General features: G+C 44.5%; 1 protein-coding gene across 1 annotated transcript in view; it reads right to left on the bottom strand.

The window, feature by feature from the left end:
* Nucleotides 1-6,341: 6,341 nt before the first annotated feature.
* Nucleotides 6,342-15,101, bottom strand: part of LOC311223560 (protein lifeguard 1) — a gene marked incomplete at both ends in the record, with an annotated part of 62,711 nt that continues 53,951 nt past the window's right edge. The window contains 1 exon segment of the mRNA XM_084308340.1: nucleotides 6,342-6,494. Within this exon segment, the coding sequence (XP_084164466.1) occupies nucleotides 6,342-6,494 (153 nt within the window).

Genomic DNA, 15,101 nt, shown 5'->3' with positions numbered 1-15,101 from the left:
AGAAGGAGTTGAGATCGTTTGCTAAGGAGATGTCACTGTTCAGTTTGAGGGGGGTTCCTTTGTAGTCTGTCATTGTTCTGAGGCCCTGCCACATGCCTCTAGAGTCAGCCTGTTCAAACTGAAGTTCAACTTTATCCCTGTAGCGCCGTTTTGCCTCTATTACTGCTCTCCTGACGTTGTATCTTGCCATCTTGTGTTCTTCCATGTTGCCTGTCACCAGCCCGGTGTTGTATGCTGATGTGCGCACTTTCAGAGCCTCACGGACGGATTTGTCTACCCAGGGCTTTTGGTTTGGGTAGATATTAATTTTGGTGGTGGGGATTATTACTTCTACCTGAGTACAGACATAGTCAATCACCGTTTCGGTGTATTCGTTAATATTGGCTGTGTTATCACGGAGTACACTCCATTCTGTGCTTCCCAGCACTGCTTGGAGTGACTCTACTGACGTCACGGTCCAACGCTTAACCTCTCGCGAGACCACCGGCGTTCGCTTGAGACACTGTTTGTACTTAGGCAGAAGAAAAATTGCGGCGTGATCGCTTTTACCGAATGGACTAAGAGCCTGTGACTTGTACCCATTCTTAAATTGCGAGTATACATGGTCTAATATGTTCTCGCCTCTGGTGGGACAGGTCACATGCTGATAGAAATTCGGCAGCACCTTTTTAAGACGCGCGCTGTTGAAATCCCCCAATACTGATGGATATCCATCAGTATCCATTTGTTGGACACACAGAGTTCACGTTATGTTCTAATTTAAAAATAAACCAATGGACAGCAATACCTTCCCCATCTGTTCATTGACGGACGGCTCAATGTATTGCATTGATCACATTGAAACCTTTATTTATGAGGGTGAGGCCACCTCATTTACAGAACTGCTGAGTACAACAAGATAAAACAACAAAACAATGTGCAGTCAGTTAAAAACAGTTACAACATGAATCATAGAGAAATGAAATCAGACATTTAGGGAAGGGAAGAACTTCCAACTTTAACTTTGACTGAATGTCATTCCAGGACTTTGGGGCTGCATAAGAGAATGCAGCCCCAAAACATAAACATACTGCTGCTGGTCTGGACGCGTCTATACTTTAAGCAAGTGGCTTGTCCTTCCGCGTTCCCGTTTTGCGCTCTGATTGGCCACACACTTTTCTGGTCATGTGACATGTGCGCCAATCGTGGGACGGCAAGTTTTTGGACGGTTAAGCTAGGGCTGGGCGATAAAACGATAACGATAACTATCGCGATAAATTATTTCCTCGAAATAATCATGAAACGTGGTCGCAAAGTTTCGATATATCGATTTTCCAAGCTTGGATATGAGCACACGCACTAACAACCAATCAGTGAAGGAGATGGCCGATAGCGGAAGGAGACCCGGAAGGAGACGCGGAGGTAGGACTCAGTAAACAAGGCTGGCTAGGGCTAATTAGCTTGCACGGCGCTATTTTACAGTTTACCTGCCGAGTTGGTGTGTGTTTTGAATTCTGAGGGTAACTGTTATAGTAGTGTGGGGTATACGGTGGACGTTGTTGCAATGAATTGGGCGGAACAGAGTATTTTAGGGTCATTTTTAGTACATTGTCATGAGATACTCCGCTCGGAAACGAGGCTGGCTAGGGCTAATTAGCTTGCACGGCGCTATTTAACAGGTTACCTGCCGAGTTGGTGTGTGTTTTGAATTCTGAGGGTAACTGTTATAGTAGTGTGGGGTATACGGTGGACGTCATTGCAATGAATTGGGCGGAACAGAGTATTTTAGGGTCATTTTTAGTACATTGTCATGAGATACTCCGCTTGCTTTGGCTAACTGCTAACGTGCGCGGACTGATGACGACATCAACTCGACTCTCGAGACATTCACAGCAGCAAAACAAGTCTATTAATAGCCCGTCCATCGGCGCCGGGCATAATAAGTTAATTAAACTTGACAGACATTATATCGACGATAATTATCGATATCGAGTTATATGAAAATAATTTTATAATTTTATCGCGATAACGTTTTTGGCCATATCGCCCAGCCCTAGGTTAAGCTTAGGCGCTCTTTCGAAGTTGGTTAAGGTTAGAGTTTGTCTTAGAGCATGGCGATAGAACGCCTGCCCTGATTCCAAACTCTAACCTTAACCAACTGCGAAAGAGTCGCCTAAGCTTAACCAGTGATAAACTAGGCGTTAGGTAGTTTGCAGGCTGTTAGACCCGGAAATAGGCGCAGAACTTGCCGTCCCACGATTGGCGCACATGTCACATGACCAGAAACGTGCGTGGCCAATCAGAGCGCAAAACGGGAACGCGGAAGGACAAGCCACTTGCTTAAAGAATAGACGCGGTCTGGACTGGTCCTCTGAGCTCCTCTCCAGTCAAACATACTGCTGCTGGTCTGGACTGGTCCTCTGAGCTCCTCTCCAGTCAAACATACTGCTGCTGGTCTGGACTGGTCCTCTGAGCTCCTCTCCAGTCAAACATACTGCTGCTGGTCTGGACTGGTCCTCTGAGCTCCTCTCCAGTCGATCTGTTGCTGGTCTGGACTGGTCCTCTGAGCTCCTCTCCAGTCGATCTGTTGCTGGTCTGGACTGGTCCTCTGAGCTCCTCTCCAGTCGATCTGCTGGTCTGGACTGGTCCTCTGAGCTCCTCTCCAGTTGATCTGCTGCAGGTTTAATCTGAAATGTTTCCAAATCCTCCGCTCTGGTTGTGTAACATGTCGTCTCTAGAGCTTCTTCCTCTGCTTCACATGAAGATAAAACTACTCTGTAAATGAAAGTGAAACCTAAAAACAGCTGCTGTCCGCACAGACACTTCAGGTTATAATGTTTTCTGACTGACTGCTTGATAACATGTTTAGTCTTTTACAAATTTGTTTTTTTGATTTTTTTTGAATGTGGGCACTGATTAAAAAATGTATTAAATGGGTTTTATTTCTATAAAAAAAATTATAAAAAGCAGACACCGGTGGGCAAGTTATGTTCTCTGTGGAGCCTGAACACGTAGTAACACTGGTTTCCCCAAGGGGATCAATAAAGGAATATCTTATCTTATCTTATCATGACTACCACAGCAAGCCTACTGGAGGATAACGTAAGTACATCACGAGGCCCCCAGGCTTCTCATACGTGTAGAGAAAAAGCATTTTTTTCTTCCCTATTCAGACCTTCCGTGGCACAGTTGGTGTTTCCACGTCCAGAGTACGCATCCGCGTGGTTTCTCCCTGGCCGTGGCATCCGCATGGTTTCTCCCTGGCCGCGGCATCCGCGTGGTTTCTCCCTGGCCGCCGTTCCATGAAGATCACATCAACCGTTAACAGGACATTGTTAACCTGGTCTGTGAACACATGGTGTCTCTCTGAGCAGCAGCAGTGGAGGACCAGGAGAGCGATGGCCGGGTTCAGGTTGAGGAGAGTGAATCAAAGATCCACCCGCTTTCCCAAAAGTACCTCCATGATGAGATTATTCTTGTTTACGTCGTAAATCAACGGATGGTCTCAATAGCTTCTACTGCGAGGCCAGAGAGAACAGAGTTTACACAACACCATGTTATAAGCCCCCTCTCTCTCAATGCAGTGCGCTCCGAGACTCACACCGTATGAGCCTCTCTCTCTGTCTCTCTCTCTCCCTCTCTCTATCTGTCTCTCCCTCTCTCTCCCTCTCTCTATCTGTCTCTCCCTCCCTCTCCCTCTCTCTCCCTCTCTTCATCTGCCTCTCTCTCCCTCTCTCTATCTGTCTCTCTCTCCCTCTCTATCTCTCTCTCTTTTGAGGAAGTGCTGACTGACAGGGAAACCGCTTCTGCATTATTTCCACTCGCTCCGTTGTGATCATAATTTCAACGTATCACAGTTGATTGTGGGCGGGTGGTGGCAGATCAGCACCTTCCTACATAGGAGAGCGAGTCTGAATGGCTTGGTTCAGTGGGGGAGGTTCTTGTCTCAGCTGAACTGGTGGCTTGGTTTAGTGGGGGAGGTTCTTGTCTGAGCTGAACTGGTGGCTTGGTTCAGTGGCGGAGGTTCTTGTCTCAGCTGAACTGGTGGCTTGGTTCAGTGGAGGAGGTTCTTGTCTGAGCTGAACTGGTGGCTTGGTTCAGTGGGGGAGGTTCTTGTCTGAGCTGAACTGGTGGCTTGGTTCAGTGGGGGAGGTTCTTGTCTGAGCTGAACTGGTGGCTTGGTTCAGTGGGGGAGGTTCTTGTCTGAGCTGAACTGGTGGCTTGGTTCAGTGGGGGAGGTTCTTGTCTGAGCTGAACTGGTGGCTTGGTTCAGTGGGGGAGGTTCTTGTCTGAGCTGAACTGGTGGCTGCATCAATGAACTCCTGACAAACAAGACATCCAGTTACTATTTTAAGATTTTAAATGAATGTAGTGCTGAATTATTGTGACATATGACTAGATTAGATTCAAATTCATTTTTATTATACAGCATGCATAAAGTACAACGAAAATAAGTGTGGCATCCAACCAGAGTGCAATAGAAGTTGTCTAGTGAAATATAGACAAACCAGACAAACCTGCTACAAACTATTTACAATAACATTTACAATACAATGTGGTAGTTTCTAATGTAAAAAAAACCCTCACAGTACCTTAACATCACTGGAGACCCTGTGGCTAAAATACATCACTTCCTGACATCTCCTGCACCCCATCTAGCAACCACCTAAAGGGCAAATTTGGAGGATCATTTTACATATCTGTACATATCCCTTACCTACTCTTACTAGTTAGTGTTACTATATCTATATCTGTACATATCCCTTACCTACTCTTACTAGTTATGCTGCTGGCCAGTATGACTTACTACCATAGCGTCTTTATACCTGTATCACTGCACATATTAATACTACAACTCTGTACATGCATCTGATTAGCACTATTACTCAGTAGTACATTTACATTTTGTCATTTAGCTGACGCTTTTATCCAAACCGACTTACAAGTTCTGTACAACAAGACAGCAGGAAGGGCACAACTCTATCAGCTGAGTAACAATGTTCATCAGAGTGTTGAGTGCTACAGTGTAGGTTAGTTTATTAGGACAAGTGCATGACAGTAAGGTTAGTTAGGGTTAGAGTTTTTTTTCTTTTCATTTCAGATAATGATTGAAGAAGTGCGTCTTTAGGAGGTGGCTGGGTGGCGTAGCGGAGATTGCGCTCGTCACCAATGCAAGAGACTCCGGTCTCAGCTGTGTCAGCGTTGCCTCCGGCTTGGGCCAGTCGTCATACTATCTCAATTGGCAGAGGTAGCGGGTGGAAAGTCGATGGGTGGGGATTGGACGTTGTGGACAGCGACTCCTACAGGTCGGTTGGGTGACGCCTGTACAGCAGAGACAGGAAGTATCGGGGGCAGCGTGAGCCTCCCACGTGTTACTCCTCGCCACTGAGAGTCCGCGATGTCTAGTGAAAAGATGCGACAGGCTGCCTCCTCGTGTACTGGAGGGGACACGTGATGCAAGGCTTCTATCCTCACTACAGCCGAACAGTGGGAGGCATAGTCTAGCAACGTTCAAGACAGGGGAGGGGAGAATTGGCAATGCGAAATTGGGATGGGAGAAAAATAGAAAATAAGGAGAAAAAGTGGATTAAAAAAAATAAGTGCGTCTTTAGTCGACGGTGAAAGATTGGACGGGTTTCGGCTGTCCTAACTGTGGTGGGAAGTTCGTTCCACCATTGTGGGGCAAGGACTGAGAATAGCGTAGGGGTCTTGAGGGTGTGTAGTTAGAGACCATTGACTGGAGGTAGGCGGGAGCCGTTCCCTTTGCAGCACGATATGCCAGGTCGAGGACCTTGAAGCGGATACGTGCAGCAATGGGCAGCCAGTGCAGGTCCCTAAGAAGTGCGGTGACATGGGCCGACTTCGGTAGGTTTGAGATCAGGCGGGCCGCTGCGTTCTGAATGAGTTGAGTTGCTCAGAAGGAATCTGCAGGTTCTGGTTGTCGATGCGATGTGAGCGGAGAAGTTCAACTGGTCGTCAAGGACACCAAGGTTCTTGGCGGTCGGGGGACGCGGTCACAGTTGAATTCTTGACTGTGATGGAAAGGATAGTACTAATTAATATATTTTATAATCAGTTTAATCACCTGTACATTGTATATTACTATTGCACTTTACTGTTACATTTGCACTATTTTCGTTGTACTGTACTTGTGCTACATGAAGACAATCTAATCGAATCAGCAAACCTTATTCTTATTCTTCCCCCTGTGTGAACCGTACCAGACCGCACCAGATTTAGACCACATGGGGTTTAAATGACATAAGGTTAGATACAGAGGTGTGAGGCCTACATGCAGCATCGATACGTCTCCTAGGCAACCCGTGGTGAGTGAGGGGGGGGGGGGGGGGGGTGGGCGGGTCTTAGCGACAGAGACCAATCAGCTGCAGCAGCAGCAGGAACAGAGTGACGATGTCCAGGTAGAGGTTGAGAGCCGCAAACACGTACTCCTCCGGAGAGATGGAGTACTTCCTGTGTTTCCCCCCCAGGATGAGCTGCGTGTCCATCACCAAGTACTGCAGAGAGAGAGAGAGAGGATAGGATGAGCTTCGTGTCCATCATCACCAAGTACTAGAGAGAGAGAGAGAGAGAGAGAGAGGAGACTATATTATATTAGACTACTAGACTATTATATGATATTATATTAGACTAGACTATATTATATGATAATTATATTTAAGGCTGTCAAAGTTAACGCGGTATTAACGCGTTATCGCCCGATTAACGCCACCATTTTTTTAACTCACGATTAACTTTTAAGATTTTTTATTTTTTTTTACTTCACTCAGGTGTATTATTGATGCTCTCATTGATACTATGTTTGTTTCTGAAGTGTGTGTGTGTGTGAGATATATATAGAGAGAGGGGGGGGCAAGAGAGAAAGAAAGCTGGGAGAGTGTGTGTGAGAGAGAGGGGGGGGGGTGTGTGATTACTCAGCCCTTGTGTGGGTGAATGTAACAAGTCTAGCGTTTTCTTTCCCCTATTATTTCATGCACACTTTATTCATTGTTTTAAATTATTATTTTCTTTTAAGTTATTTTGTGCATCACTGTTTTGAATTTGATGCAAATTTGCAATGCATGAGCGTCATCCTTTTGTGTTAAATGGCTGCATAAAGCAAGCATTTGTTGACTCATGTTGATAAGAGTATTAAAACTTGTAACTTGAAAAAGATCCGTTTAAGGTAGATAAAAAAAAAACAATTAATTCGCGAGTTAACTATGGACAATAATGCGATTAATCGCGATTAAATATTTTAATCGATTGACAGCACAGACTATATTATATTAGACTAGACTATATTATATGATATTATATTATATTAGACTATACTATATTATATGATATTAAATTATATTAGACTAGACTATAGATATGATATTATATTAGACTAGACTGGAGAATGAATGCCAAATCGTTCCCATAAAACCAGGATTTCACCTGATTAGCTCCAGGATGACCATGTGAAACATCCCACTTAAATATCTTGTTAGTGAGCCTCTGATCAGGGTCAGGGTTTCAGTTTCAGTTTATTTAAAAAGGATGGTACACATTGATAAATATTTCTGTAAATGTGTCAGTTTTAGCCAGCTGGCTAATTCACAACTGTAGTCCTTTTGGCTAGATGTTATAAGACCGACCATACACCTAGTCCTAGAACAATCAATCAATCAAATTTATTTGTATAGCACGTTTAAACATGACGCTTGTCAACCAAAGTGCTTCACATAGCTAAGCTAAGTACAAAGAAAAGTATAAAATAAACAGAAAAATTTAATAAAATCAACGGATAGACAAAGGAAAAACAGAACAACACGTCAACAAGTACGGCAAGAGTCAAAGTGAGTCAGGGAAGGCCAGGCGATATAGGTGGGTTTTGAGTTTTGATTTAAAAGACTCGATGGAGGGGGCAGATTTAATGGACATGGGGATGCTGTTCCAGAGGTCAGGGGCTGCGACCGCAAAAGCACGTCCCCCCCTAGATTTGAAGTTAGACCTACGGGTGGTTAGGAGACCCTTATCAGCCGATCTGAGGGCCCTGGCGTTGTTATAGGGGGTGAGGAGGTCTGCTAGGTAAGCAGGGGCCTTACCCTTTAGGGCTTTATAAACCAATAAAAGGACCTTGAAGTCTATTCTAAAGCGCACCGGGAGCCAGTGGAGGGAGGCAAGTACAGGGGTGATGTGAGCTCTCTTCCGGGTACCTGTGAGCAGTCTAGCGGCAGCGTTTTGGGGGAGTTGTAGACGGGCTATGGTGGATTTATTTAGCCCTAGGTACAGGGAGTTACAGTAGTCTAAGCGTGAGGATATGAAGGCATGACTTACTCTTTCCAGGTCTGAGGGGGAGAGAATGGCCTTGATCTTGGCTATGGACCGGAGCTGGAAAAAGCACCCCTTCACCACCGAGTTTACCTGCCCATTGAAGGAAAACTCTGGGTCAAAGAGCACTCCCAGGTTTTTAACAAAGGGCTTGACTAGGGGAGACAGGTTACCCAGGCTGCTGGCAATGACACTGGTTTGGTTCGGAGGGCCGAAAAGGAGGATTTCACATTTTGACTGATTGAGCTGTAGAAAATTGTGTGCCATCCAGCATTTGATGTCGTCTAGGCAGGAACGAAGACTGTCAAGATTGTTTATATTGGTGGGCTTCATGGGGAGATAGACCTGAGTGTCGTCAGCATAAAAATGGAAGGAGATGTTGTGTTTTTTAATGATCAGACCAAGGGGCAGCATCATAGGGAGAATAGGATAGGGCCAAGGATGGAGCCTTGTGGAACACCACAGGAGAGAGAGGCAGAGGGGGAGGAGCAGTTTCCGATGTTAACGGAGAAGCTTCTATCACTGAGGTAGGAGGTGAACCATGATAGGGCTGTGCCACTGACACCAACTGCCTGGTGAAGACGGTCAATAAGGATAACATGGTCTATTGTATCGAAAGCTGCACTGAGGTCTAAGAGCATAAGGACAGCACAGTCGCGGTTGTCGGTAGTGAGGAGCAGGTCATTGGTGACCTTAAGCAGGGCAGATTCTGTGCTGTGGTTGGCTCTGAACAGAACACACTCCCGGCCAACCACGGACATGTCCGTGTTTCGGATCCAACGGTTGAGGGCCAACCACGGACATATCCGTGGCAAGGTTGTTTTGGCTTTTATTCCATTTTAATAACCTACTCAATGTCACCAAGCGGCACTGCAGAATTACCCTACTCTTGGAATTCGGAAAAGTGCATTACCGGCCAGATCCTCGTTCCCTGTGGCAGAACGGTGTTTTATTCTCTTCCATCTTGAATGGACTTTCCTGTTAGGCTGAAGCTATGCGTGTAGCATGTAGCATGGAATACGTTTTGGGACGCTGAATTCAGTGTGCAGTAAAGGAATATATCATCAGCCAATGGACATATCGATCTACCAGATGGCGATCGATAACTGGGAAATCCTTTTTGCAGTCCAACCAGCCCACGGTAAGAGCTTTTTCATGTAAATTACAGCCCAATCGGGCCTTGCTTTGATCCATCCACCCGGTCAGCGAATACGGCTACTGAGGCTAATGCCGTTATTGGTAATCAATAATCAGAAACGACATCCCCCGCCCCCCCCCCCCCATTCATGCATTCATGGTGGACCATGATACCGACAATATGCATTTAGATTTTTAGCTCTAGCTCAGGGAGGGGCAACTGACGCTCCATGCGGCCCCAGGCCAATAGAAAAAAAAAACATAATATTTTTTTTTATTTAATTTTTTTTTTACTAAAAGGTTGGCAGTCGACTATGGCTCCTTTCGATCGATTAGTTGACTATTCGACTAATAGGGGTCAGCCCTAGTGTGGACATATTCAACGCTGTTGAACGTGCCGTGCAGCAATATGGGGGGTTTGATAAACTGTCCGCTGTTGTTACCGATGGAGCACCCGCAATGAAAGGAAAACACACAGGATTCGCCGGGCTTCTAAGGCAGAGTGGCGTTGAGTGTCCAATGCTGCACTGCATTATACATCAGGTAAGTTCGCTAACATAATTTTCATCTATTGTGGGTCACTAATAATCAGGGGTGCAGTGGTGCCGTCCCAGAACTTTTCTGAGCAGAAGTACTCGCACGGATATGCACGCAAAAATTAAACGTTATTTCATCTGATGCAGATCGCATGCACAAACATAGAAGTTGACATTCCTTCTATTGTGCGCCAACAGGAGAGACCACAAGTGTCTCATTAAAGACCATTATTGACCCACTGTGGGGGGAGGGTGAATGTCATGCCAGTTTGATAAAGGGTCAATGGGAGGCATGTAGAATTGCACACAAAGGAATTCATTATTCTGATGAGTATTGCACTTGGCTACTTGTTTACTTTTGTAGTGTTCAGATAACACTGAAATGCATGTTATGGATATGAAGCACTCAGGAATGTTTTGTTTAGTAGCAGGATACAAGTTTATACATTTAACAAAATAATTTATTATTGCACATTTGATTTAATGTTGTAGTGAAATGCAGCAGGAATGCTGCTTTGTGTTTGTTGAGCAGTGGGCTTTAAGTTCATACATTTATTTTAATAGAATCCTTAATTATAATTTGTCATTTTTGTATATATTTGGGTTACACAGCAATACTTTCAAATTCAGCTGTATTTATAAATTCATAAAGTTGAAATTAAGCATTACTAAATGCGTTTGAAATGGAATAAAAACAAACTTACAACAAATTATAATAGTTCAGGGCGGTTAGGTGGTGCAGTGGGCAAGGCACTCACCACCAATGCTGGAGACGCTGGGTTCGAGCCCAGCTCTCCACATTGTTTTCAGTTTGGCTGGTCGTCCGTACTAATACAATTGGCAGTATTAGAGGGTGGGAAAACTGATGGGTGGGGATCGGACGTTGTGGACAGTGACTCCTACAGGTCGGTTGGTGCGCCTGCGCAGTAGAATCAAGAAGCGACGGGGGCGGCGTCCCTCCAAAGCGCAGACCCCTGACGCTGAAAGATCGCGCTGCGCAGGTGAAAAGATGCGAGGGCTGCTACCTCGAGTATCGGAGGGGACTCGTGCTATGTATGGCTTCGTCCACATTGCAGCCGGCTTGTGGGAGGCAAGAAACAGCGTTCGAGACAGGGGAGGGTTGAATTGGACGATACGAAAATTGGGATGGGAGAAAATAGAAAAATGGGAGAAAAAGTGGATACAAAAAATAAAAAATTATAATAGTTTATATGCCTTATTTATCACATCTGTGACTATTATGGGCTATTTGAGTGATGGGGTACTACTGGCGGGACTGCCGATAAACAATGCGGCCCCCCAGATTGAGTGTGGAAATTTAGTGGCTCTCACCATATACAAAGTTGCCCACCCCTGCTCTAGCTTCTGTATGGCCGAAACGCCATTCGATTTAACGTTATTAGCTTAGCAGTCTGTATCTCGTTTTGCAGGAAATATACCAGACCAATCCCATATAACGTTCATATTCAAGACGCTATAAAATGGGAACGTATTGATGAAAAAAAAATTCTTTAAGCCATTTTGAAGGGATTTGATTTGATTTGATTTTATTACGGATCCCCATTAGCTGGTGCCATGGCAACCAGCTAGTCTTCCTTGGGTCCACAACTGGGACGGTTTATAGTGTCAATTGACAATGAGAATGGACAGATAGCAATAATATAAAGTATATATTTAGCTCTACAAACAGCCTCACGCACAATGAAACCTTATTATGATAAGCTGGCCTTATAGAGTGGGTCCGTCTAATACCTGTGGCCGTCAATGTGTTAGTAAAACACAGTATTTACAACACAATCCAACATAATAATAAAACTAAAGCAATAATAAAATACACAATGAACTGATTAAAAGTGATTACATGTTTGATTGGTTAACACATTGGGTGCCAACAACGAGAGATCTAGTTATTGGCCGCCATGCGTTGGTTGCCAATAACGAGATCTCTCGTTATTGAATTGTTATTTCTTTTATTAGCGATATCCATAAATTTTGCATCCGTCCAGCCTGACATTATCATTGGGAATGGCTCTGAGCTCGAAAAGGGCAAATACCGCCCCCTATCGTCTCCCGGATGGTAATGCACATCATTGGATTGGATTGAGTGAAAAAGTGCATCAGAGAAAAACTCCGGTCTCTCTGGCAAGCAGTGTCGTGTTACCAGATTCACTGGCGAGGCTGGCGAGGCTGGAAGCAGCGTTTCGGATTATAACGTTGGATCAATAAACGCGATCAATATTTGGAATGGCGATCAGGAATTGGATTCATCTTTTTGCAGAACATCTGATCTGAGGTAAGGAATCTATGTTACCAGTTTTGGGTTAATCAGAGTTGTTTTTCACATATTTCACAACGTGTGTGTGTGTGTGTGTGTGTGTGTGTGTGTGTGTGTGTGTGTGTGTGTGTGTGTGTGTGTGTGTGTGTGTGTGTGTGTGTGTGTGTGTGTGTGTGTGTGTGTGTGTGTGTGTGTGTGTGTGTGTGTGTGTGTGTGTGTGTGTGTGTGTGTGTGTGTGTGTGTGTGTGTGTGTGTGTGTGTGTGTGTGTGTGTGTGTGTGTGTGTGTGTGTGTGTGTGTGTGTGTGTGTGTGTGTGTGTGTGTGTGTGTGTGTGTGTGTGTGTGTGTGTGTGTGTGTGTGTGTGTGTGTGTGTGTGTGTGTGTGTGTGTGTGTGTGTGTGTGTGTGTGTGTGTGTGTGTGTGTGTGTGTGTGTGTGTGTGTGTGTGTGTGTGTGTGTGTGTGTGTGTGTGTGTGTGTGTGTGTGTGTGTGTGTGTGTGTGTGTGTGTGTGTGTGTGTGTGTGTGTGTGTGTGTGTGTGTGTGTGTGTGTGTGTGTGTGTGTGTGTGTGTGTGTGTGTGTGTGTGTGTGTGTGTGTGTGTGTTAGGCTCTGAGCGCGGCACGAATAAATGATTTTTCAGCCCGCTTTTGTATCGTGCATAAGAACACAAATACTCAGGGCGGCTAAGTGGCACAGTGGGCAAGGCGCTCGCCACTAACGCAGGAGATGCTGGGTTCGAGCCCAGCTATCGCCGTTGCTTCCGGCTTGGCTGGTCGTTCATACTAATACAATTGGCAGTATTAGGGGGTGGGAAAGCCGGTGGGGCGGGATCGGACGTTGTGGACAGCGACTCCTACAGGTCGGTTGGTGCGCCTGTACAGCAGAATCAGGAAGCAACGGGGGCAGCAGCGTGAGCTGTGTTCTTTTTTTTCGTAGCCACATTTTGCGGAGACGCTCTCTGATTGGCCACTGACATGTGCGCCCAATCGCGTGACGAGCTGTGTCTTTGCCCATTTCCGGCTCTAACAGCCTGCAAACTACCTAACGCCTAGTTTATCACTGGTTAAGCTTAGGCGACTCTCGAAGTTGGTTAAGGTTAGAGTTTGGAATCAGGGCTGGTGTTCCATCGCCCTGCTCTAAGACAAACTCTAACCTTAACCAACTTCGAAAGAGTGCCTAAGCTTAACCGGTGTAGAAACAGGCGTCACACGATTGGGCGCACATGTCACATGATCAGAGAGCGTCTCCGCAAAATTCGGCTACGAAAAAACTACTCCTCGCCGCTGAGAGATTGCGCTGTGCAGGTGAAAAGATGCAACAGCTGCCTCCTCGTGTACCGGAGGGGACACGTGATGCAAGGCTTCGTCCACATTGCAGCCGACCAGTGGGAGGCATGGTCTAACAACGTTTGAGACAGGGGAGGGGAGAATTGTATAATACAAAATTGGGATTGGAGAAAAATAGAAAATGGGGAGAAAAAGTAGATAAAAAAAAAGAAAACAAATACTCTCGATAATCTAGTGTTTATTTGAAAACGATTCATAAATAGGGCGAAAAATTACAACATGTTATGTGTACTCCAGTAAATGGCTATTTTCGCAGCTTTTTCTGGAATTCTCCAAAATCTCAAACTATACCCGTATTCAAAACGGTATAACACGGAAATGTACTGATGAAAAAACAATCAGTTTCGTACATGTTGACTGCAAGCAAGTCATTGATAAGCGACGGGTGTATTAGACACATAGCCATAATTTAAGATATAGTTTATGCGTTCGCAAATGTGCTCGTCCTCCCATTGATTAACGTGGTGGCATCCAAGCGATAAATCGTCATATCCGGCTGGCAACCAATGTGTTTTTAATAGAGCTGGGCCGTTAACGGCGTTTTTTTTTTTTTACATTTTTTTTTTTTACCTTTATTTACCCAGGGTAGGTTCGCTGAGCACAGATGCTCTTTTTCAGGAACGCCCTGCTTCACATTCACACAGTTCCATTCACACCTGGGAGCTGCCCAGTACAACCACAGTTGACACCATTGGCCACTGAGCAACTCCACTGGAGCAGTTGATTCAAGCCATGTCACATAGTTCAAGTTTGAAATGATTCTTTCTGTTTTGCTCCTGAGAGTGCTAGATACTGTACTGTACTGGTAATATTATTTATTTGTGTTAACTTCTGAATAAAACAACTTATTAAACACAAGTACATCTTATTGAACATTATTTTGATATTTCATTACCAATTATCATAGCAAAACAGCTTTTTCAAACAGTCTGTAATGCATTTTGCAAACAGGAGATGGGCTCATGGGCTTATGGCCTGAGAAACATAAGGAGGAAAGAAAAAGTAAGGACTTACTTCTGGTCATTATTTGGGTAGAACACACATATTTTGAATGCCTTCTGCATTTTTTTTGAGCCATTTTAATCTAGATTAAATCCAGGATTGCAGATAGATTAATCTAGATTAAAAAAATTAATCTATGCCCACCTCTAGTTTTTAATAACCAGGTATTGAGTTTTTTTGGAAAAATGTGGTAGGTAGCACAGTGTCTTATTTCAGTTGGTAGGATGTTAGTCTCTGATCGTGCGTCTTCAAGTCTATTCCAAAGCCCAAGCGTTTCACATTTATGTACAAATATGTAAAAAGGATTATATGCAGGTATGTACAGACAGATGTGGATATATATATATATGGTAAGATTAAATAAAAATATATAATACTTCCATATAGTACCTAAATTGTACCTCATCCCATTTCTGCTTTGCACTGTATAGTATATAGTATATTGTATTGTAACTCAGTTACTTCTACTCTGCATTGAGCATTGTATATATGTATATACTGAAAACTTTTGT

Source organism: Notolepis coatsorum (genome assembly GCF_963971535.1).
Source record: "Notolepis coatsorum genome assembly, chromosome: 2".
NCBI classification, from domain to species: Eukaryota; Metazoa; Chordata; class Actinopteri; order Aulopiformes; family Paralepididae; genus Notolepis; species Notolepis coatsorum.
Note: the sequence above shows the minus strand (reverse complement) of the source record. Positions and strands in the feature narration are given on the sequence as shown.